The sequence below is a fragment of the Cyprinus carpio genome, chromosome A7 (genome assembly GCF_018340385.1).
Source record: "Cyprinus carpio isolate SPL01 chromosome A7, ASM1834038v1, whole genome shotgun sequence".
NCBI classification, from domain to species: Eukaryota; Metazoa; Chordata; class Actinopteri; order Cypriniformes; family Cyprinidae; genus Cyprinus; species Cyprinus carpio.
Window position 1 is genome coordinate 28,700,988 of NC_056578.1, and position 23,360 is coordinate 28,724,347.

Here is a 23,360-nt window from a genome sequence, read left to right on the forward strand (position 1 = left end):
AAAAAGTTCCTTTTTTGTTTTGTTTTAGATATTTCGGTGCAAAAATTTTCCACATTTAAAAATTCTCATTGTACAGCATATTTTGTGTACATGGGCATAGTGTGAGGTCTAAAATACTGCAGGTGCAGGTTGAAAGGTGACTCTTGATTTTACATTTCATATTTCATGAGGTACATTACCTGTGATTCTGGATTCGTTTACTGTATATTGCATTCAGGGATCAGTGCAGTGTGCTTTTAAAGATTGCTGTCTGCTGTGTTTTAGCATGGTCAGCACTCTGCCTCCCTGATTTTCAATTTGAACACTGAAGTAAACTGAAGGGGCCAGGCCCAGGAGTTATCACTCGCATAGTCTGGAAGAAGAGCATCTTGTGCTCTGCCCTTACAGATATTACAAGTACTTTGACTTAACCACAGGGGGAAACAGCTGGGACAGTAAGTGTATAACTAATCAGGTGTTAGTGTAACAAATTTTTCTTCAACCTTTCTCTGGACTTTTTTTTTTTGTAATGTATTTTTGTGTTTTCGCACACAGACAATTAAGGTCTGAACATCTCACTCAAAAAATTCTGAAACACAATGAAAATATGCGAGATCCTCATCCCTCCAGCTGTGTATTTCCACCAAGGCAGACTCCTGCCAAGACTCTTTTAGTCTAGTAATTGTATCCTTACTCAACAACTTAGCCCATTACAATATGGATTTTCTCCCAGGGATGTGGTTGGAGAACCACATACGAGTTGTTCGAGCACTTCAGCTCTGAAAGATTATCGGCTAGGGTCTATAGTGATGAAGATGACTAATGTCATTATATGAGCAAATCTGATAAGGTCCTGATGTTCCCACGTAGTGTGTTCAGAATAGCTACACAGAAATGTTAGGTGCCGCAGAGACATCAGTTTGTCGAGAGCTGCTTTCAGTAACCACGTTAACTGGCGCAACAGTGCTATACGTGCTTTAGTTTCATTTCCTGCGGCATTATGGTTTCAGCACAAGAATATGATCAAGATGGAGATTAAATCTTCACTAACACGCTTTTTTTCACTAACCTGCTGCAGTGCTGTGGGAGGTGGTTTTGGCAGAATTCCTGACAGTTTAAAAGTGCACCAATATTTTTGCTAACAAGGCCCTCACGACATCAGGAAACATGGGGGTGCACCATCCCACAGCCAATGAATTACCCCACGGTTTCTGCCTCTGCCTGAATTTTGCAGTCACATGTTTAATACAGCACTGCACATCGGCATGAGGTCCTCTAATGATTTAGCAACTGGCCATAAATATAGACAACGAATTTGATTTAAGTCAATATCTGTTACTCCTCTATAACTGTGAGTTTCCCTGTAGTATTGCACAGTTGAGTGTTGCTCATTAGAGAATGCAAGTACTCTCTTTACCGTGAATATAAATAGGCGACTAAATTAACTGTGGAAGGTCATGATTTCCCAAGTGAGGGTTGCTAACATGCTTACAAGTAATGATTGCAATTTCATTTTCTTGATTTAATAGGCCAGAGGAAAAACAATTAAATTGCAAGTGATTCTCTCTGTTTGTGCCTGTGTTTATCTTCACAGATTTAAACTTTTGAAAGTTTGAGCTCTCATCTGAAAGCCCAAGGGTATCTGGGCTGAGCTAATGATAATTCCGAGATGGTTTCTTTAACAAGTTCATCAGATTGATGCTACTTAGTAGTGATATTAAAAGCTGCAAGACTAATAGAATGATCAAATGTCAATAGCAATGAACATATTACTAAAGGCTATAATTGTAGATGAATGTTAGTAGGATACCTTAAGGAGATCCCAGTACTAACTAGTTTTGTAGTCAAGACCACCTTAACCGAGACCAAGACAAGACCAAGACAGAGTGAGACCGGGTCAAGACCAAGACCAGACCAGCACTCATTAAATTAATCTGAAAGATCCACATTTACTTCTGGTCTTGAAAAAATAATATAATGTCATTTTGTACATTTTCACAATTACAACTGCGTAAACAATATTATGATATTAATATTTTGAATATAAAGCTAAGTATTACTAAATAATATGTAACTAAAAGCAACATAGGTGGTGGCAAATCACTTAATGAGTGAGTCACAGAAACATATATTCAACCGATTTGTTCAAAGGAGCGGATTCATTCAGTAACAAAACTGCTGCGTGTCGCTCAGAAAAGCACAGTTCTACTATGGATTGGTTTAAAACTGCGCAAAAACTTGTTTTGTCCTTGCTTACTAAACGTTGCAGTCATGATGGTGTGCGAAAGCAGCTCTCTGCCTCTTATGATATTGCCTAATTACATCATATGTTAGAGAAAAAAAGATCTCATACAAGTACTTTTGGTCATCGTTTCTTGAATTTTGTGGCCATTTGTATTAATTTGGTGAAATTTTTTTATTTGGCACAACAGTAACAAAAGAAATCAAATTGTATATATTTATTTACAACATGTTGACTGCATTTAAAGTAAATTTTACATCCAATCACTGTAATGATGTAAACAAATGAATCAGACAATGCACCAGCAATTTAGTGATTTGAAATAAAATACTAAGTCCTCTTAAGCCGAGTGTACACTACCCAATTTAAGGTTGCTTTTCACTCTCTTACAGTTTTCTGAAAATAAACGCACGAAACCTTTGGCAAATCGGTGCTGGTTAACATCAGTGAAGATCACTTGAATTATCAAAAAGGTGATCTAAGAGAAGCGCAATGCATGGCAGGTGCCTAGGAAATAATTAGCAGGCTATTCATCTGTCTCTGAGCATTTCAGTGTAAAATGTGTTATGACTGGAAATGACACCAGCTATGACATACAGCCAATGAGAGTGCAGGATACAAGGCAAAAAATTTTTTTACCTTTTGTACGATAGAAATCAGCACACAGAAAAACTAGACTGCAAGTTTCTTCTAGCTCATGCTAATCTAGGATTCTTCCTATAGTATAATATTGTGTAATGTGCAACCCCTTGCTGCCAATCCATAATGTAATATGCAAACAGAGAAGCTTCAAGAACAGTTGTGTATTGTGAAAGGAACAGCGATCCGACGACTTTGAAAATTGTGTAGTGTATGGGTGCCATTAATCTGAGACCAAGACAAGACCATGAACAAATGTGACCGATACCGTGACAAGACAGAAAACTTCTTGAGACCAAGACTGGTCTTGAGTACTACAACACTATTACTAACATTATAAAATTTTGGCTTTAGACATATTTGGTGGGAACATTAGATCTATGGACAACATCTCCCTGCAGCCTGATCCACCCACACAACCAGAGAAGTGCGAGAAGAAAAAAAAAGAGTGATTACGGCCATTTCATCTGATTATTTATCAGTGTCATTATGATAATGAAGGCAGCATAAGTTATTTTGGCACAATCCAATGATTATGGCGATTATACCTGGCTATAGATGCTTCATTCTAAATGACTTTACAGGCTTAGACTCCTACTGGATGCGCAGAGGAATCTGAGGAAGATCTATGTGGGAGTAATTTGCATTACTCCCTCGTTTTATATCTATTTTCTCTGACTAAACTGCTTGAAAAGCCCTTCTAAGAGGCAAGTAAGGTATTGATTTTTGACTTGTTTTAAACACCGGTAGGATAGGGCTTCGATCATTTGAAAGATATGCATCACTCTTTTTAGAATATACTGCCGTTTAGATGCTCATGAATATACTGATGTTCAGATGCTTTATTACTAATAATTGTATTACTCTGTTGTTTAATGCAGTAAAGGATTTTGGTTGTATTTCGTTGACCTGGGACATTGCAATAATTTTAATGAGCGTGAAATAAATTGCAGAAGGATCATACTTTTCACAGTTACTTTGAAATCACACTCTTGCAAAATAAAATGTCAGTTTTATCCCATTGTTTGGTATTATTGTCTACTCAAGGTGAACATGACATGCACTTATTGTGCACTTCAGTCTTTGTACATTTAAATGGAGGGCTTCCATTTGTAAAGCTTCTTTGGCTTCAACACAGTCTCCCCATTTAAGTAAAGACCTTGGCAGGCATCCCGTAAGCAAAATCCTTTCTGTAAGCCATTGTTTCCAAGTCTTGAGGAGCCAACACAGTGTCTCCTGAGAACTCACTTTAGCTTGTTGTTTGGTTTGTCCTTTCATACTTCTAGGGCAAATAAGCAGAGCACACTACAGGACATTGTACTGTGTATTTTAGTGTTTTTACATAATATTTAGATTTAGTTAATAACTGCTTATGTAATTTTATGTTGCCTCTAACCCAAACAATGAAAACGCAAAAGGGAAATTATGCACATACCATTTACCGTTAAGAGCATTAAATATTTCACACACATTTTATTAGGTGCACATTTGTTAGATGTTCACTGCTGTGTACTCACGACACAACCATGGCTTGACTGCATTTGGATGTATATTATTCTATAACACTGAATCGATCGTTGCCCTTGTGGAGACCCTTGGCATTCTTAATGTATGAAACTGAGTTTTACTGAGATAACAAACAGAGAAGCACAGTGCTCCGAAGGATTGTGTCCAAGGATGAGCTATAAGATTCTGTGAATATTAATTGGCTGATTAAACCCCAAATACATAACCCTGCTAAAAAAAAAAAAGATCTCAGTTATTTATGAGCTATGTTTTTATTTATTTTTAAAATATTTATTTTGTAATTTGGGAATAAACAACATAAAATGATAATGAGCAATAGTGCAATTGAGTGCCGCTGGTATAATGACTTTAAATAATGTCCCTCCTAGTGTCCTATAGGAGCTGTTAAATAAAGAAACATTCATCATTAGCCAGTCCACTTATTTAACCTCGCTGATGTCTTAGCATTTCAAAGAGTTATCAGATTGATGGAGAACAAATTATCGTTATGCAGAGGATGTCTGAGAGCAAGTTATAGACACCAGTGAACTTACAGGACTCTTTCAGATGTGCTTTTTGATTGCGAATGAGCTTAGACTGTAGCACTCATGTGAACACTGTGAACATAATGTTTGAGCAAGACTTGGTTGTCTGTTTGAGACAATATTAAAATACATTTGTCTTTTTTATTTATTTATTTATGTGTGTTTGTGTGTGCGCCTGGCCACACGCATGTGCGTGTGTGTTATTATTTATGTGTTAAAGTTTTATCTGTGGAGCACTTAAGTAATTAATTTGATTGGCATAAGAGACCTCAAGGAATATGCAGGCTTTGGAAAGTGTACTGCAGGGAAAAATTCAGCCTTGTATATCCATTCAAACAATTATGAAATTGTTTAAGATTATTAAAATGCTGTTATTGCTTGTGATTAAAAAAGTATTGATTCCTATAGGAAATTGCAGCAGTTTTCAAAGAAACAGAATATTATGCAAAATCATCATTTTGAATTTTTCCCTGCAGCATTATTTATATCTTAATTATATAACTTCTGCTAAAAATATTAAGTATATAACAACATACACTCACAATAAGGAACATGTTAGTACTTTAAAAATGGTTTAACCCTGAATGGTTCATATTAATACCTACAGTGTACATATTAGTACTATTTGAAAGGGTTCGTCCCCAGAGACAATTATGTACCTTTTTTTTCTGAGTGTATAATGAGGCCACAATCAGAAAGATGGAGACTGGTTTGAAATGTCATATACGTGCGAGTTTGAATGTGACAATTGTAAAAAATGTCATCTTAAGTCTGTGTCAGAACAAGGGTTTTCAAACGTGTCCTGGAGGACCCCCAGCCCTGCATGTTTTAAATGTCTCCTTCATCTAACACACCTGATTCCACTCATTAGCTCATTAGTAGAGACATTTGATTTGATTTGAGATGTTTGGATCACTATTATATAATTAATAAGATAAAAATGTTAATTTTTACTTTTTATAGTTTTTTTTTTTTTTTTTTTTGATGCAGGCCTCGAGCCAATCACTCTGCCTGAGAGATGAGTGTGCTTTCTCTGTAAATTCCTTGGTTATTTTTGGTAATGAAAAAAAAGAGGCTCCTGCTAGGACATGCCCTGATTACCTTACGCATCCCATTAAATGTGTGTTCATTGGAATCTTCTCACAGTAAGCTGTCAATTATGCTGCTGCTAACTAACATTCATTGCCTACAAGCAAGATTAATGTCTCACTGGCTACATTTACATGCAACCAAATAATCAGTTTGCAATCGGATTGACGGCTCAATCGGACTGAAAAGCCTTTATGTAAACACATTAATTGATCCGATTGAGCTTGATCGAAATTTCATTCCGATCGAGCACAATCGGATCAATTAAGGTGATTACATGAAGGCTTTTCAGTCCGACTGAGCCTTCAATCCCACCAAAAATGCGTCCATAAATGGATAAATATTAATTCTGCTTTTAAAAACAAATAAAGAAACTGTGTAGGACAGTGGTTATTATGTGCAAACAGTGTGAGAAACTATATTTGTGCAGTGTGAGCATGTCAAAAAAAAAAAAAACAATTCCAATTCGAAGCTTGTGACATATAAATGCGCACATCAACCCGATCACTTTATTTAGCATTCATGTAAACCCTACATTCAGATTCATCAATCGGAATTAATTCAGTCCGATTGAGCCAAAAATTGTGCATGTAAACATAGCCACTGTAACTAAATCAATCTGTCATCAGTTTTAATCATTTTTATAAGATGATCAGCAGCACAGATGCACAGTGAGACCATCTGAGACTTTTCATAGTATAATAGGATATGACAGACAAGAAAGACAAATAATTAAAATTGAATTATTAATTTTAGTCTAAGGAGACTGAGATATGTGAAAGACTTCTAGCAGTCTAACAACAGACTAATCTAATACTGACAAGAGCTGTTCACAATTATCTGCAACTTTTTTTTTAACTGTATAATACTGTATATCAACCAACATGTATCCCAGTCATGCATTGAGGTTGTTGTAATTATTGGTGTCATGCAACTTCAATCCACAGTGCCTGTTGCCATGCTGATCGGAAAGCTCTCTGTCTCAAACTTTATTTCATTTCCTACTGTGTTAAGAGATTCTGTAATTATAACATAGTTTGCTTGATCTAATAAATGAAAGCATTTCTATGTATTTCAGGATACTCAATTGCTTCACTTCATAATATACTGAAATTCAATTTAGCTTGTCAAAGTGAGTTTCAGGGGTCCTGAATATCTCTATCCTTTTATTTCCCTCTATAATTTATAACAATACTGATTATAGTAACCTATTTGCAAACAGTGTAGGTAATAAGCCATCGTATTTTTCATAAGAACACTTGAGCAGGTAATGAGAGCAGAGACTGGCAGGGTGAAGGGATTTTAAATTTAGTGTGTGCTGTAGCAGTGGTACATTTCTTGTGGGTTTTGACAATTCGGTTGCCATGTATCTTCATAGCATGTGCAAGCACATTGTGTGGAATATACAAGCCAACTACACAACCTTATCTCCTAGATATGCTTAGTGATGGGCCTGTCTGCAGCTTAATCCATTCCCCTGACAGCTTGCTGTGACAGGGTTCCCATATATCTTATTTTAGTGCATAGCATAAAAGATTCAGGAGTGGTTTAGTAAATTTCAAATTCAAGGCTCTTAATAATGTTAATGAAATAAGTGTACAAAAAAAATATCATGTTCTTAAGTATTACAGTAACGTCACTCATACGTTTTTCTTTACTCGGTGTGGTTAGTTTTTCCTTTGAAAATTATGTTCCTAATAAACTGACATTATTATTAACTTTTAAAACAGTTTTTTCCCATGTTAACTGCAGGAAGTCTTGAAAGTGGGGACAGAAAATAGTTAGACCAAAGTGAACTACTAAGCTCAGGTCTGCTATATACAGTGCAAAAACAAAAAGAAACCAAGAAATGGCTTCTGTGTGCAGGCTCATTTAACAGCTGTGACAGTAATGATGCTCAATTCATCAATCACATTGGAAAACTATTTTGCATGTGCATTGCCTTAACAGCAATATTTGTTTTTCTTTGACATCATCAGAATATCAGAAATGTACATGCATTTCCATCTGACAGAAGAATGTTCTTCTTGATAAATTGCAGAACATCAGCAAAAATTGATGTTCTGTTTGACTGCCATCATGCTACACTGACAATTCAACATGACATACTCTGCTAACAAATTTGTTTTCCTCTTTCCTCTCTTTCAGACTGCCAATACATTTTTGGGAAGAGAAAATCAGCAGGCATTAAATTATGAATGTTGAACAAGATGACCTCTTACCATCCACGCCAGATGTTGAGAGGTCCTAGATGGAAAGGGGCTTGGTTTGACCCCCTGTTTCTCCTGCTTTTAGCCCTGCAGTTGCTTGTAGTTGCTGGATTGGTACGAGCCCAAACCTGTCCTTCCGTATGTTCCTGCAGTAACCAATTTAGTAAGGTCATCTGCACACGCAGAGGGCTAAAGGATGTCCCTGATGGCATCTCCACCAATACACGGTATCTAAACCTTCAGGACAATCAGATCCAAGTCATCAAAGTAGACAGTTTCAAGCATCTACGACACCTTGAGATTCTTCAGCTTAGCAGAAACCACATCCGCAACATTGAAATTGGCGCCTTCAATGGGCTGACCAGCCTTAACACTCTGGAGCTTTTTGACAATCGCCTCACGACCATCCCAAATGGCGCCTTTGAGTATCTATCAAAACTGAAAGAGCTGTGGCTTAGGAATAACCCTATTGAGAGCATACCGTCTGATGCCTTCAGTCGCTTGCCCTCCCTGCGGCGGTTGGACTTGGGAGAGCTAAAGCGTCTCTCCTACATTTCGAGTGGAGCATTTCAGGGCTTAAGTAACCTTCGGTACCTGAATCTGGGCATGTGTAACCTCAAAGAGGTCCCCAATATTCAGCCCTTGATTCGCTTGGATGAGCTCGAGATGTCCGGAAACCAGCTCACCGTCATTCAGCCCAGTTCTTTTAAGGGTCTCGTTCATCTTCAGAAGCTGTGGATGATGCACGCCCAAGTCCAAACCATAGAGCGGAACTCCTTTGATGACCTGCACTCTTTACGAGAGCTCAACCTGGCTCACAATAACCTTACCTTTTTGCCCCATGATCTCTTCACGCCTTTGCACCACCTGCAGCGAGTGCATTTGCATCACAATCCCTGGAATTGCAACTGTGATGTTCTTTGGCTGAGCTGGTGGCTGAGAGAGACCGTACCTACGAACACCAGCTGCTGCGCCCGCTGCAATTCCCCTCTCAGCCTCAAGGGGCGCTACATCGGCGAGCTAGACCAGAGCTACTTTCAGTGCTACGCGCCCGTTATTGCTGAGCCACCTGCCGACCTCAATTTGACTGAAGGAATGACGGCAAAGCTGAAATGTCGGACGAATTCGGTGACCTCAGTCAGCTGGCTAACTCCAAATGGCTCCATCATAACACATGGGGCTCTCAAGATGCGCATCTCTGTCCAAAACGACGGAACATTATACTTCACCAATGTCACCATACAGGACACAGGAACCTACACTTGCATGGTAAGCAACACTCTAGGCAACATTTCAGCCTCTGCTGTCCTCAACGTGACATCGGTTGACAACACTGGCTTTAGTTACTTCACTACGGTCACCGTAGAGACAGTTGAAACCTCTATCGATGGGGAGAGTAGGACACTGGGGCAGCCTTCTTTTGGCTGGGCCTCCTCTTCAACCACAAGGGGAACACCTATTGCCACAGAGAGAGCGTACACCATTCCTGTGACTGACATAGACATTGATGGGGCTCTCAATGGTTTGGAGGAGGTGATGAAAACCACCAAGATCATCATTGGCTGCTTTGTGGCCATCACGCTCATGGCTGCCGTCATGCTCATCATTTTCTACAAGATGCGCAAGCAGCACCACCAGCAGGATCATGATGGGCCGACCCGCTCCATCGAGATCATCAGTGTACACGAGGAGCTGACGAGGGTTCCGGCCATGGAGAGTCACCTGACTCTTCCGCCCTTGGAGCATGAGCATTTTGACTCCTATACCTCCTATACCTCCTACAAAACTGCTTATAACCATATGTCGGCTCTCAACTCGCTGCATAGTTCAGTGCATGAACCTTTACTAATCCAAGCCAGCTCAAAGGATAACGTGCAGGAGACGCAAATTTGACAATGTTGGACGAATTGAACTCTGCTAATGCTGTTTAAATTTTGGTTGGGACATGCTGTCATAATGAAGATGACAGTGTGCTTTAAGACCTTCAGCAATGTCAGTGAGAGCCAGGGTGTATGTATAATTATTTTAACAAGTGTCTTTACAAATCTTATTTATTTAAAGATATGTGAAGTGACTGAATCATAAAATCACAAGACAAAAAAAAAGTTAATATCTTCTTTTTTCTTTTTCATTTCTACATTTTTAAACTAGGTAAACTGGGGGAATGAATGGCAGACTTTATATCGCATGGAGCACTTAGATATGAATGGTGGGCCTGATGGACGCAGTGACTCTAGAGAGGTGTATAAACGGTTACATTTCCCTATGAAAAATCCTGTTACTAAACAAAAAAAGGGAAAGCTTTCATTGTAAGGGACTGGATTCTTCTGCAAATGCACCTTGTGGGATAGGAAATATTTCTAGTATTTATAGAAGCCAGTTTTCTGAACACACATCGATTAACTTCAATTCAGAAAATAGGTTTGCATAATTGCCTTGAATCGCAGTCCTCAAGTCAAGGTAGTATCTAAAATGTGGTTTTGGAAATTCAGCATTTTTTCACAAAATCTATTTTCCACTAAATCAACTGTAAATGTCAACAACCTATGAATCTAAAAATGAATTCTATACATCAGTGAACATCAGGCTAGTACAATTATAGCCCCTATAGTGGCTGAGGAAAAGGGAATATGATTTCTAAGATCTTTTGCTGTGCGAGTTTCAGACAAAATTGGCTATGAGGAAATAAATAATGAAATAAAAAAATAACCAGCTAATGTCACTATGGAAACCAATGACCTACTGAAAAAAAAACAAAAAAAAACACACTGGACAAAATCAGAGTGCAGCCCAGTGCTTTTGTATGTTTGTGTTGTATCGGCCATGTGAGTAATTATTTTTACCGTTGTCTATAGAATTTTACATTCATTCTGTCATGTATTTTAAAATCACTTTTTTTTCTGGAATGGTTTATTTGACTGGCAACTGCATACCTCACCTAACATGATGATGATGAGTGTGTGAATTTGTGCGTCCATATGTGCAAAGGGTTGCGTGTTTGTATGCTCTGCCATGAAACTCTGTTTTTCATCAGCTTGTGTATTGCTTTCTCAAAATGTTTGTCGGCATAAAAGCTGATGTGTGATGTCTCTCTCCCCCCTTTTTGATCATTTTGGACAGCATGATAAGAAGATGTGATACTGGTCTCCCCAGTTAACTGCTGAAGTAAACCTAATAGGTTCATATGTCAAAGGCATCAGAACGGTTCATAAAGTATATATCTCTAATTCATCACATGTGCTGACAAGTTTCATTTTAAATAGATGTGTTTGCCAGCAGGGAATTCATCACACAACATTGTGTATGTAAGGTTTTAATCTTACATTTTAGCATTGAATTAACAGAATTGTCTACTGAATGTGACAAATTTTGATAAGACATATTTCATCTGACATGATTAATTTTATATTTAATTTGATGTTTCATTTTACTTTCACCCTTATTGCCAATCATACATGGAAGATGAATTATAACCACATGTCAAGCATTTCATAAAGGATAAACATTAGCTTCCCATCATTTTTATTATTATTATTATTAATAATTAATTTTTGTATCCATTTCAAACCAAAAATGTTCCTACCATTTTTATTTTTATTTTACATAATAGGTGGGATAAATTGGGACACTAGAAAAAAAAAAAAAAAAAAAAAAAAAAAAAAAAAAAAAAACAGCATTGTGCTGTTGAAAAAAAATATGACAATGTCTCTGTTTTCAGAGGGTCTCTATATGAATGCTAGCTTGCTGCTATCTGCTTCAGTGTTCCTGAGCACTGCATCAGTTACAGAAGCTACTATGACTAGATTGATACCTACATGGCCTACATAGAAAATCTGTGGTGTTGGACTAAGCGGATTCCCTTTTGTTTTCTTCTGGTGATTTGTTTGTTATTGGTAACTCATTTTAGATTTCTATGCTGAACTGAAGTGATTTTTTGGCAAGAGAATGTCTCTTTACTGACATGTTTCTACAAGAACTGTTATTGAAAAATAGTCAATAATATTTCTGTCAAACTACACATTTGCTGATCAATATGAGGATACAGCTAACTAAGCGTTAACCATGAAAGAATATATAAAATACCCAAGATTGTAGTTCATACAGTACCTGCTGTAAAATGTAAATAAAATGTTTGGGTTTTTTTTCTAAACTGAAGTGTGGGGAGTTTTACACTGTGCTTTTCAGTAATTTACGTTATTTGTTTTGGGTTAATGCTCATTTCCACAAAACGTATAATTCCTATATTTCTATATTATATACAAAGGAAAAATCATTTGAGACCAATAACAGCTGGAGAACATTCACACTCAGAACAGCAATAGAATGTAATTCGGTCTCTAGGGTTGATGTTAACCTTGTCTAAGCCTTGAACTACATTTTAAACCCTATATAATAAATTAATATTCATTAAATAATGCTGCTGTGTTAAACAGATTTCGAATTTTCATAAATAACTTTCAAGCTAGAAAATTAATTGATGCCCTGTCTGTTTGAGAAAGCAGAGACAGTCCACTTGTACAATATGAATGAAATAATTCTTAAGCACATTTTATGATGTTGTTAGATTTGATTCCTGATTTGAAATATGTTATTTAAATGTGATTTCAACAAAATATTGCAGAGATTTCTCTGCCTTTTCAATTCAAGTAAATATTAGCTAAACTTGCAAAGCTGGAAATAGCTGCCAGTGGACATTAAGAGTATGGCTGCTAAGTGAGCTGACATGTTATAGCGGGACTTTGGAGAAAGCCATGTGTTCATGATTTCCTGTGTTAATCCTAGACTATTTAAAACGTGCAATCACAAATATACTTTTCCACAATAAGGTCACAATAGCTGATACCTGGTCCTCTATAAATGCATTTCCATTTAAAGATTAGACACAGGTTTAGAAACTAGTGGCAGTACAGTATGTGGGTGGGGTGTCAAAGATGTTAATAATAAAATCTTAGCACATGTCTATGGTAAAGATTTATGTTCTGTGGAATCTGTGGAAACGAGGTGAAGGCAGTTGGGTGCAAAATATCAGTTATTTCTTCTGAAAAGCACTTGAAGGAATACTCCAACCATAAATGAAAATTAGCTCATCATTTCAACATTACCCTCAAGATGTGTATGACTTTCTTTCTTCAGTTGAACAAAGAAAGATTTTTAGAAAATAAAATCCATGTTTTTGAGCATATGAAAGTTCACGCTTCAAAAACCACACAAAGGGAACACAATGGTAATCTGTATGACCCCACCTGATGAATCAATGTCTTCTGAACCGAAACAAAGTCGTCTAGGACAGTTGGCCATAAATTATTATTATTTTATTTTTCAAAGTTCAAAATGTGGTATTAGCACTGATCTATAATAGAGAACAGTGGGTATTAGTTAGTTAGTATTTTTCTTACACCTTTCATATTGCTTCAGAAGACACTGTTTGTATGGATTACTGTCATGTTCACTTTTGTGTGATTTTGGAAGAATCAGTTTTGGGGATCCCATACATTTGTATTAAATGTGTTCAAAAAGATGTGTGAAGAAAAAAAGGTCATATACATCAGGGACAGCACTGCGTTTAGTAAATGAGGTTGTTTTTTTCATTTTTGGGAGAACTATCCCCTTAAGTTTGGATATTATATCCATTGACGTGCAAACATATTAAGAATAATAATGTATATTTTATAAAAATAAAAATAGAAAGTGTATTTTAAGTTGTTACTTATACGCATATGGGATGATTTTGAAACACCCGTGGATCCACAAACCCATTTGGACATAGTTTTCATGCTAAGAAGTCTTCATGCATTAATTCATGTAAATGAGGAAGCCTGCATGAAGCAAAGCCACAGGTTCACACTGAACACTTTATAGCCTCGACATCAAATTGAGAGACGAGTGACCCCGGGACATCCAGAGGCATATTTAGGTTTAAGATGAACTTGATTTTACAGCACCTTCTGTTGAGTTATGAGCCACTTGACATCTAATCCATAAGGTTTAGACTGAGGTCTTTGCAGTGCTTGAAACTTGTGTATTGAATTTATAGGTGCCCTGCATTGTCTCATTCCTCACGTGATTAATTGCACAGGGGCCTCCTGACAGACGGAAGTACATCAGTTAATTAATTTTGCCCGGACAATGCCATTAGCCACACAGGAAGAGGACGTGTGTGTGTTGGAATAGAATACAGGTGCAGTCTGTGTGTCTGCCTGTCCCAGCCCACAGCGCCGCCTGTAATAATTAATCTCTTCAGTGATTCACACATGCTGTCAGCAGCCCTCCTCACATTTACAGGTAGCAGTATCTCCCATCACTGCAATTATTGTGATATGGAAGGAATCAATTACAACAACAACATATCATTTGAGCAATGACTGGTTCCTTTAAAAAGAAACTGTGCAGACTTTGGCATCTTTATCTTTTAAGTAGTGCTGATATAGTTATCTGCAGTTATGATCTATTCTGGTCGACTGGCAGTGAAGAGGCGATGAAATACGGAAAGCTTTGCCTCTGCCAGGAAGTCCACTTACTCCTTTCTCAGCAGAAACATTTAGGCATCACATCAATTCATCTTCATCTCATATTTTTAGGCTGCTGGAGGAGAAGATATATGAATAGAAGAATCTGGCAAAAACTAATTATGAATGTAAAATAAAATAAAAACATCTCATGGCTTATAAGTGGTAATGTACTGTACAATAATTAACACAAAACACTGACAATGAGATCAGGACTCATACTTAGCCTATTGCACAGCTACTGACCGAACAAACAAATAAATAAATATATATGTGAACATTAAATATTTGAGCTGACATTTTTTATAATTTTACCTTTATGCATTATCACAAAAGAATAGTTCTCCCAAAAATGAAAATTTGCTGAAAATGTACTCATCCTCAGGCCATCCAAGACGTCAATGTGTTTGTCTCTTCATCAGTACAGATTTGGAGAAATTTTGCATTCCATCATTTGCTCATTCAATCATTTGCTCTGCAATAAATGGGTGCCGTCAGAATGAGAGTCCAAACAGCTGAAAAAAACATTGCAATACTTCACAAGTAATCCACATGACTCTACGTAGTTCATAAATTAACATCTTATGAAGTGAAAAGCTGCATTTTTGAAAGGAACAAATCCATTGTTAAGGCCATTTAACTTTAAACCGACACTTCTGACCATGGATCTGGATCTGAGTCCATTATCCATAACACTTCCTGCAGTGAAAAAGGTCATCCCTTGTTGTCCTCTCACATCAAAATCCACTGACATATTTGTTTAGAACTGTTCGGGGGCCTCATGTATAAAACTTTATGTAGATTTCATCCTAAATGTGTGCGTTCACACGAAAGCTAGATTTTGCGTACATACAAAAATGTTCAGATTTATAAAGCCATACGTACACCAGAACCAGTGCAAAATTCCCTTTGTAATACCCTGTCAGTGGAAGATTATGCGTACATAAATATCCACCCGTCTCCTCCCCAAAATAGCCATTTATGGAGCTTACAACGCCTAGTTTTAATATGCATAACATCATCTGCATATCATTTCCTTGCATATTCCCATCCACGTGACACCATGTTTAAAGGGATACTCCACCCCAAAATGAAAATTTTGTCATTAATCACTTACCCCCATGTCATTCCAAACCCGTAAAAGCTTTGTTAATCTTTGGAACACAATTTAATATATTTTGGATGAAAACTGGGAGGCTTGAGACTATCCCATAGACTGCCAAGTAAATTACACTCAAGGTCCAGAAAAGTATGAAAAGCATCGCCAGAATATTCCATCTGCCATCAGTGGTTCAACCGTAATGTTATGAAGCGATGAGAATACATTTTGTATGCCAAGAAAACAAAAATAAGACTTTATTCAACAATTTGTCTCCTCTGTGTCTCTCCGCATCACCTTAGCGCCATTTTGGAGAATATGAGCTGAACGCAGGCTGCTTACGCTCTTCTGTGTCAACCGCCATACAAGGGTGCGTTGTTTTCTTTCAAATCAAACCATAACTACACATACAAAATGTATCCTTGTGGCGGGGCTGACACAGAAGAGCATACGCTGCCTGCGTTCAGCTCATATTCTCCAAAATGGCACTAAGGTGATATGGAGAGACACAGAGGAGACGAATTGTTGAATAAAGTCATTATTTTTGTTTTCTTCGTGTACAAAAAGTATTCCCGTCCCATAAACTTAATTTATGGGACAGTCACAAGTCTTCATCCAAAATATCTTAAATTGTGTTCCAAAGATGAACTAAGCTTTTATGGGTTTAGAATAACATGGGTGTAAGTGATTAATGACAAAATTTTCATTTTGGGGTGGAGTAATTCTTTAACGCAGTTAAGAGTAGCCTACAATATGTTAAGAAAATATGAGATACGGACTATAAATGCATTTTGGGACATCACTATTCTAATTTATGCAATTTGCTTAAAAGGTAATTTTAGAATGTTTATAGCATATATTTTTATGGAAAGAGATAGGCCTTATTTTTTGCAGTGTAAATAGTTGTCTGACTCACCGCATCAATAACAACATTTTAAAACTAAAACGTGCATATTTTACAGTTTCCTTCAAATTCTATCTTTTAAATATGGTGTTTGTCACAATATTGGGAAGAGCACAAAAGGGGTTATCATTAGGCTACTGTCTGTGTGCAACACCTGTGAAAAGAGATAATACTGTCATCAAACAAACCAGCCAATGGACTGTTTGATCAACGAGCACATCCTTAGGTCTGTCGTTACCGCCTATGTTCCAAAGCCATCAGACGAAGTCAAGTTCACATCGTGATCATTATTCGTTCAAAAGTATTTTCTCAGAACATGAGTTTTGCTATTTAGAACAAAATTTAAAGCGGATTTGTCAAACACCAAGCAATCCTCGCTGTGATTAAAACATTGAATCACATACCACAGGAAAATTGTTCAATAGCAGTACATCCACTGCAAAAATTCCTGTTTAAATTCATATACAAATGTTATAATTTCATGAAATTTCAGTGCTTAATTTCATTATTCAGAGTGTCATATTTAATCTAAATGTGTAGGCCTATATCAAATATAAAACAGACTTTAAAATCATTCTGATTGCTTCCTTATTTTACTCACTCGAGTTAAAGAGTTGGTACACAGACTGTCCATACGATGGTGCACATATTTACACCTAGTTAATTTTTTATAAATCCCGATATGTGCGTGGAAAATTGCGTATGCACATTTCCATGCCCATTTTGTGCGTACACAATGTTTATACATCAGGCCCCTGGACAGTGCTATTCTGTAAACAGTGCTTGATCTGTGCATATTTCTCTCCAGATTCCAATGAGATGACTTTTTGACTGGAGAATTAAGCACAGAGGGCTCATATTTTAGCCAAAAGCAATGGTTTAAAGATAAAAGAATCTTAATGATGATTTGTTTCTTAAAAAATAAGCAGCTTTTGACTTCACAAGATGTTAATTGATGGACTGGAGTCATGTGAATTACTTGTGGGATATTGTGATGTTTTTAACATCACAATATCCCACAACTGTTTTGGGGCAGCTGTGGCCTAATGGTTAGAGATTTGGACTTGTAACCAGAATGTTGCAGGTTCGAGTCTCGGTGCTGGCAGGAGTTGTAGGTGGGAGGGAGTGAATGAACAGCGCTCTCTTCCACCCTCAATACCCATGGCTGAAGTGCCCTTGAGCAAGGCACTGAACCCCCAGTTGCTCCCCGGGCGCTGGATATATAGCTGCCCACTGCTCCGGGTGTGTGTTTCACGGTGTGTTCACTTCTCACTGCTGTGTGTGTGCACTTGGATGGGTTAAATGCAGAGCACCAATTTCGAGTATGGGTTACAATACTCTAAAAACTTAAATAAATTCATTTAGCATTTAACAGCTGTTTAGACTAATTGATGGACTGATTGGTGGAGTTGTGTGGATTATTGTAATTTTTTTTCAGTTTTCTGTCAGGGTTAGGGGTGAAGGATGGAGCAAGGACACAATAATGCTGAAAGAATGAGCTTCTTTACAATAAAACAAAACAAAACAAAAACTACCCCATAGGAGGAAACACAGCTGGCAACTTGACCGGCTGGCAGGACAAGGCACATGACAGAAAACAATCGTTGACGAACTGGCACAGGACTGCAAACACAAGGACAATAAATAGGGAGCAAATGAGGAGGGAAACGGGGGAGCACAGGTTGGGCAAATTAACCAGTAACCAGGTAACAAGATGGGTGGGGTCAAGATAATTGACATGAATGAACATGGCATGCAGAAAACAAAGACATAAGCCATGTGCTCACACAAAATAAAAACACAAGCATATGGCCAGCAAAACAAAATCACCAGCCATGTACCAAACAAGACACGAACACACAGCTAATGAGAATACTCATAAGCCACGTGTTCACACAACACATGACAACATGAAAGCACACAAGCTTCGTGCAACAACTCAAGACACATGTAAACCACAAGAAAATGAGACCAAAGTGGCAGAACCCTGACACTGTCCGGACTCTCATTCTGACGGCACCCATTCACTGCAGAGGATCCACTGGTGAGCAAGTGATGTAATGCTCAATTTCTCCAAATCTGTTCAGATTTCTAATTCATATACAGCTAATTCATATACATCTTGGATGACCTGAGGGCAAGAACATTTTCAGCAATTTTTCAATTTTGGGTGGATTATTCCTTTAAAGCTTTTGCTATCAAAAGAAATAGTCCATTACAATGTACAAAGCAATCAGTGATGCAAAAAGACAAACACCACAACAATGTTCCATGTACAGCAATAAGCCCTCTGCAGTCATTATCACTACAATCACTAACTGAGTTGTAAGATTCCATTTAAATGAAATGGGAGAGAATGAGACCACAGTTTAACACATGAGAGACATGAAAATAGAGCCAGTTTCGGTGACCTGGGGGCATATTACAGAGAGATCTTAACTTTAGAATCCTACAGTATATTATCTGTTAAATAACCATGGCAATTTCAGTTAGGACCTAATTTAGGACAAAAGCTATTACAAAATAACATTTCCAAAGTGCATAATCTTGTCTAATAGTCTTAACTTTAGGATAACCACAGTGGTGTGCTAACTTCAAAACTTTTACAACTGTAAAAAACACATTATATTTTTTAAGAATAGCATTACATTTAGGGCCCAAATGAGGTGATGATAAAATATTCATAAATAATTACAGATTTTTCAGTTAGTTCAAGTGAGGTTTCTTGTCATTCTGCTTTATGTGAAAACATACAAAGGAATGAAATGTCATGCCTTGTAGGACCACAGTGCTACATAGACAGACAGATATAATCCTATAAAAATTAACTGCATAGATATAGCCTATATATACAGTAGTGTGCATATATATATATAGGGCTGGTTTCACAGACAGGGCATAGATTAAGGATTAAGCCATAATTCAATTAGGACATCTAAGTAGCCTTAGAAGAAAAATAAAATAGTGGTGTGCATCTTGGGCGTAGTTGCTTGGTAACAGACCTGACAGTTGATTATGGAACTCGATGCAGCAGTTTATGATTTCCTAACTAGACATAAAATTGTGACAAATAAGAGAAGAATCCTAAATCAAGTTAATATTTGCTTCTGTAATACACATTTTGTGAAAAATCCTAAAATTATCATATTTTAAATTAAGACTTAAGAAGTTTCTGTAATACGCCCCCTGAAGAGTGGGCTGATATACTTTGTTGCCACGACAACAGCAAATTCTAGGAAATTTCAAGACACAGAATGCTGCAAATGACCAATCAGAATCAAGTATTCCAAAGTAAATAAATAAATCAGTTTACTGGCTCAAATACCACAGAACTCCATGCTGATATTACTGCTGTAGGCAACTTTCTGAATGCTTTGTTTTTATTTATTTGACATTATTATTTAATGACGAAAAGCTGCCTCAGTGCCAGAGAACAAACTCTGTTGTTCAGAGTTGAAGCTGTTGCAGCTGCATAAATTCAAAGGTCTGTTTTCCACCTCTTTGATTAAGTAACAGACATAGCAATTTGCGTATTATTTGATGTGAGTAATTTGTACAGGTCCCATGCTGAGCAGCTTCTAGTTGAGCGCTTGGGGGTTTTGAGGCCAGGGTCATCCTGGAACATCCACAGAGATTGCTCTGCGACCCGGGGGGGTGGATGGGGCAACTGATGTTCCCTGCTCTCTGAAGTCACAACATCCTTCTTCAAACAGCGGCTATGATTATGATGCTTATCTTCAGTCTCTTCATCTTTAGCAGAGAGTAATTAACAGCTAGCACGAAGAGTCTGTCTAGTGCTAAACTGTAATTACAACTCCCATTACTCCAAGGGGGGCATTCAAAGCAATTAGCATTTCTCATACAGCGGTCTGAAAAGTAAGATGAGAGCATTTCAGTCAGTTTGATGGTGTTACATTCTGATATAACACATCAGATGTACGCAAACTATTGCACCACCAAGACATTAAGGGGAAATTTGCTTGACGTTTACCAACTTTGATCCAAACCGAATTACGCACCAAAGCCACTCCTACACAAAATGCAGTGACTATCCTCTTAACTATCCTCTTCTTCAGAGAGGAAAGTTACAATTTATGGGACAAAAGCTACAGTAGAAGAAAAGGCTTAGTCATTGACAGTCCTTGCTAATTTACTAGGATCCTGAGAGGTTAAGAGCTTTGGTTTGAAGAAAATAAAACTGATATTTTAATTTTTAATTTTTTTTAATACAGAGAGCAAATAATTACCATAATTTGCTATTCTTTTTACAAGCTGTGAAACTTCAGTATCTGTACTTTCTTACACAGTTGATTTTAATGTATGATTATTTGAAATATAATAATTTATGAATCACTCCTCAGACCCATGGAGCAGGAAACTGTCTAGACTCCACCACTGACTGATATGTTTATTTTTCTGTTTACCTGTTTTGTACTCTGCATGAGCCTGGGTTCTTGCTTAATTCATTGTTTCACTCCTCTAATTGCATCTTAGTGTAATCACTTTTTCTTGGTCACAGATGGCAAACATCAACTCACAGCCTCAGCTCAGTGTACTGTATATGGGACTTTCTTCATTAAAAGAGAGATCACAAGGCATGGAGTAATGAATATAGCTCTGTACCATATTCAACTTGATGTTATAAGACAGTGAGTTGAAAACTATCTGGCACTTTGTGGTGTCTTTAAGCAATCTTTAAGCATTCTTGAAGATGTGTTGCCCCCAGAATTGGCATTCTTTGTGAGTGTTTTTGTTCCAGGCTTACTACAGAGACAACAGTGGGTGTTTGCCATCTGTGTAGATAGAAACCCCTGCTGTGCTCTCCAGATTACAGAAGAACTTCTCCATTGCATTCATTTGTAAATGTCAGGTATGGATATAATATAATTTAGGCTTCCATTTCTGCTTTTGATTGCCTCATCCACTTTGCTGGGAATATCACACTGTGAACTTATGAGAGCTGTAAAAACTGGGTAGTTGCAGGAAAACGTCTTCAGTCAATAAAATTATGCACTACATACTTTAGTTCAGGTTTTTCTAAGATAATGAAGAATTTATTATAAAACCACATTCATGTGGAACAGATATTTAGTTGAGTGCAAAGGCTTGGCACTTTACTACAATAAATAAATAATGCTACAGTAACATGAAAGAAAAAAAGAGGAGGCGCATACTGAAAAAAAAGTGTTTAGAAATGCAGTATTCATACAAATGCCTGAGCTCTGGAAATGCCTGAGCCAAGGCCCACCATCAAAAATATTTGTTATAATTGCCTCACAGATCTCACACAATTGCGTTACCAAACATCAGACATCAGAGCATAAGATAACATGGCCGCGTTAATTTCGTTTCGTCTGCATGCTGTGAGGTGCAAGTAATTTATTATATATGAAGAAAAAAAAAACAGTGACTGTTGCAGCAACTTCCTTTTTTTATCCATTTTAATATTTAGGGCCGGTTTATCAGGAACTTTTATACAAAAACAATATCAAACTTCCAATCGGGCAGTTGTTCTGAATACCAGCATGGCTAAATCATATACTTATATGTCGATATTTAAAATAACAACAGCAGAATAGCTTATTTGATATTGCTATTGATAATATATTCTATTCTATTCTATGAAAAATCCAGTCTCCATGTGACATTTGCAAATGAGGAGCCAAACACATGCGCTACATAAAATATGCAAGAGCTCAAGCACTAAGTGCCCTGCTACAGAAAAGAAATGTGTGTATCATACAACAAAACAGCTTCCGTTTCAGTCCTTGAAAATGGCAGGGTGTAAAAGCTTAGCTGACAAGGAATTTATTTCAAAAGCAGGCCTGAGACATCACCCCCTGTAGCTTACATAGGAACAAAGTGGGGGAAGAAATCCAATTTGAACAAGAGAAGAGTGGGACAGATCCACCTCAGCACTAAGATTGGGAGGTTCAAAGAGAGGTGTCTGTCACAGAAACAATGGTGGCGCTGTCACAATGACATCTCTTACTGTGGAAGAAATGGACATGTGATACTGGAATGAGAAATGAAGGTTTGTGCTCTGAGCATTTGTCACCCATGCTTGTTTGTGGAGTACAGGGCGAGGCTGATATTAGGTACTGCATGTCATTAATCTCTGTTCAAACAGTATTTTAACCATGCTGAGATTCTGGCACCTGCTACTGTCATTTACATTGATTTGTGACTCATAATGAATCACAACATAAATGGAAATTTAAAAATCCACCCCTCCACAGTAGCTGTCATTTCTCATTCACCTGCCTCATGACACCAAAGAACCAAAAATGTTCAATATCATTGACATCTAATCTGCATTATGCTTTGCAATTCCTCGTCTTTTGTGGAATCTTGTTTTTATAGTTTTTTTTCTTCTTTTTTTTCTGTCTTGTCCATTTTTTACATTCCATGTTGAAAGATCATAAATATCTCTTCTTGGGTTCACAGTTCAACTCGCCTGTGGCTACATGTTACAAAAAGAGAACATACAAATGCCCTCTGAGATCTGAGAAAAAGGCCATTTTACAGAGTGAAAATTCTCAAGCCCCAGGCAGTCGTTTGTTGGCTTCAGCCTTTTATAGAAGTTTGCTTACTCCCACAGTGCATGGCAGTCATTATGATATTCAGATCAACAGCCTTGA

The 23,360-nt window shown here is 37.4% G+C and overlaps 1 protein-coding gene across 2 annotated transcripts in view; it reads left to right on the forward strand.

Moving 5' to 3' along the window:
• The window catches only part of LOC109062752 (leucine-rich repeat-containing protein 4C-like), a 32,437-nt gene extending 20,077 nt beyond the window's left edge, over positions 1 to 12,360 (forward strand). For both annotated transcript variants that reach the window (XM_042760682.1, XM_042760683.1), the window contains exon 2: positions 8,149 to 12,360. In XM_042760682.1, the coding sequence (XP_042616616.1) occupies positions 8,199 to 10,103 (1,905 nt within the window). In that variant the 5' untranslated portion in view covers positions 8,149 to 8,198 and the 3' untranslated portion in view covers positions 10,104 to 12,360. The remainder of the gene's footprint in view (positions 1 to 8,148) is intronic.
• The last annotated feature ends 11,000 nt before the right edge of the window (positions 12,361 to 23,360 follow it).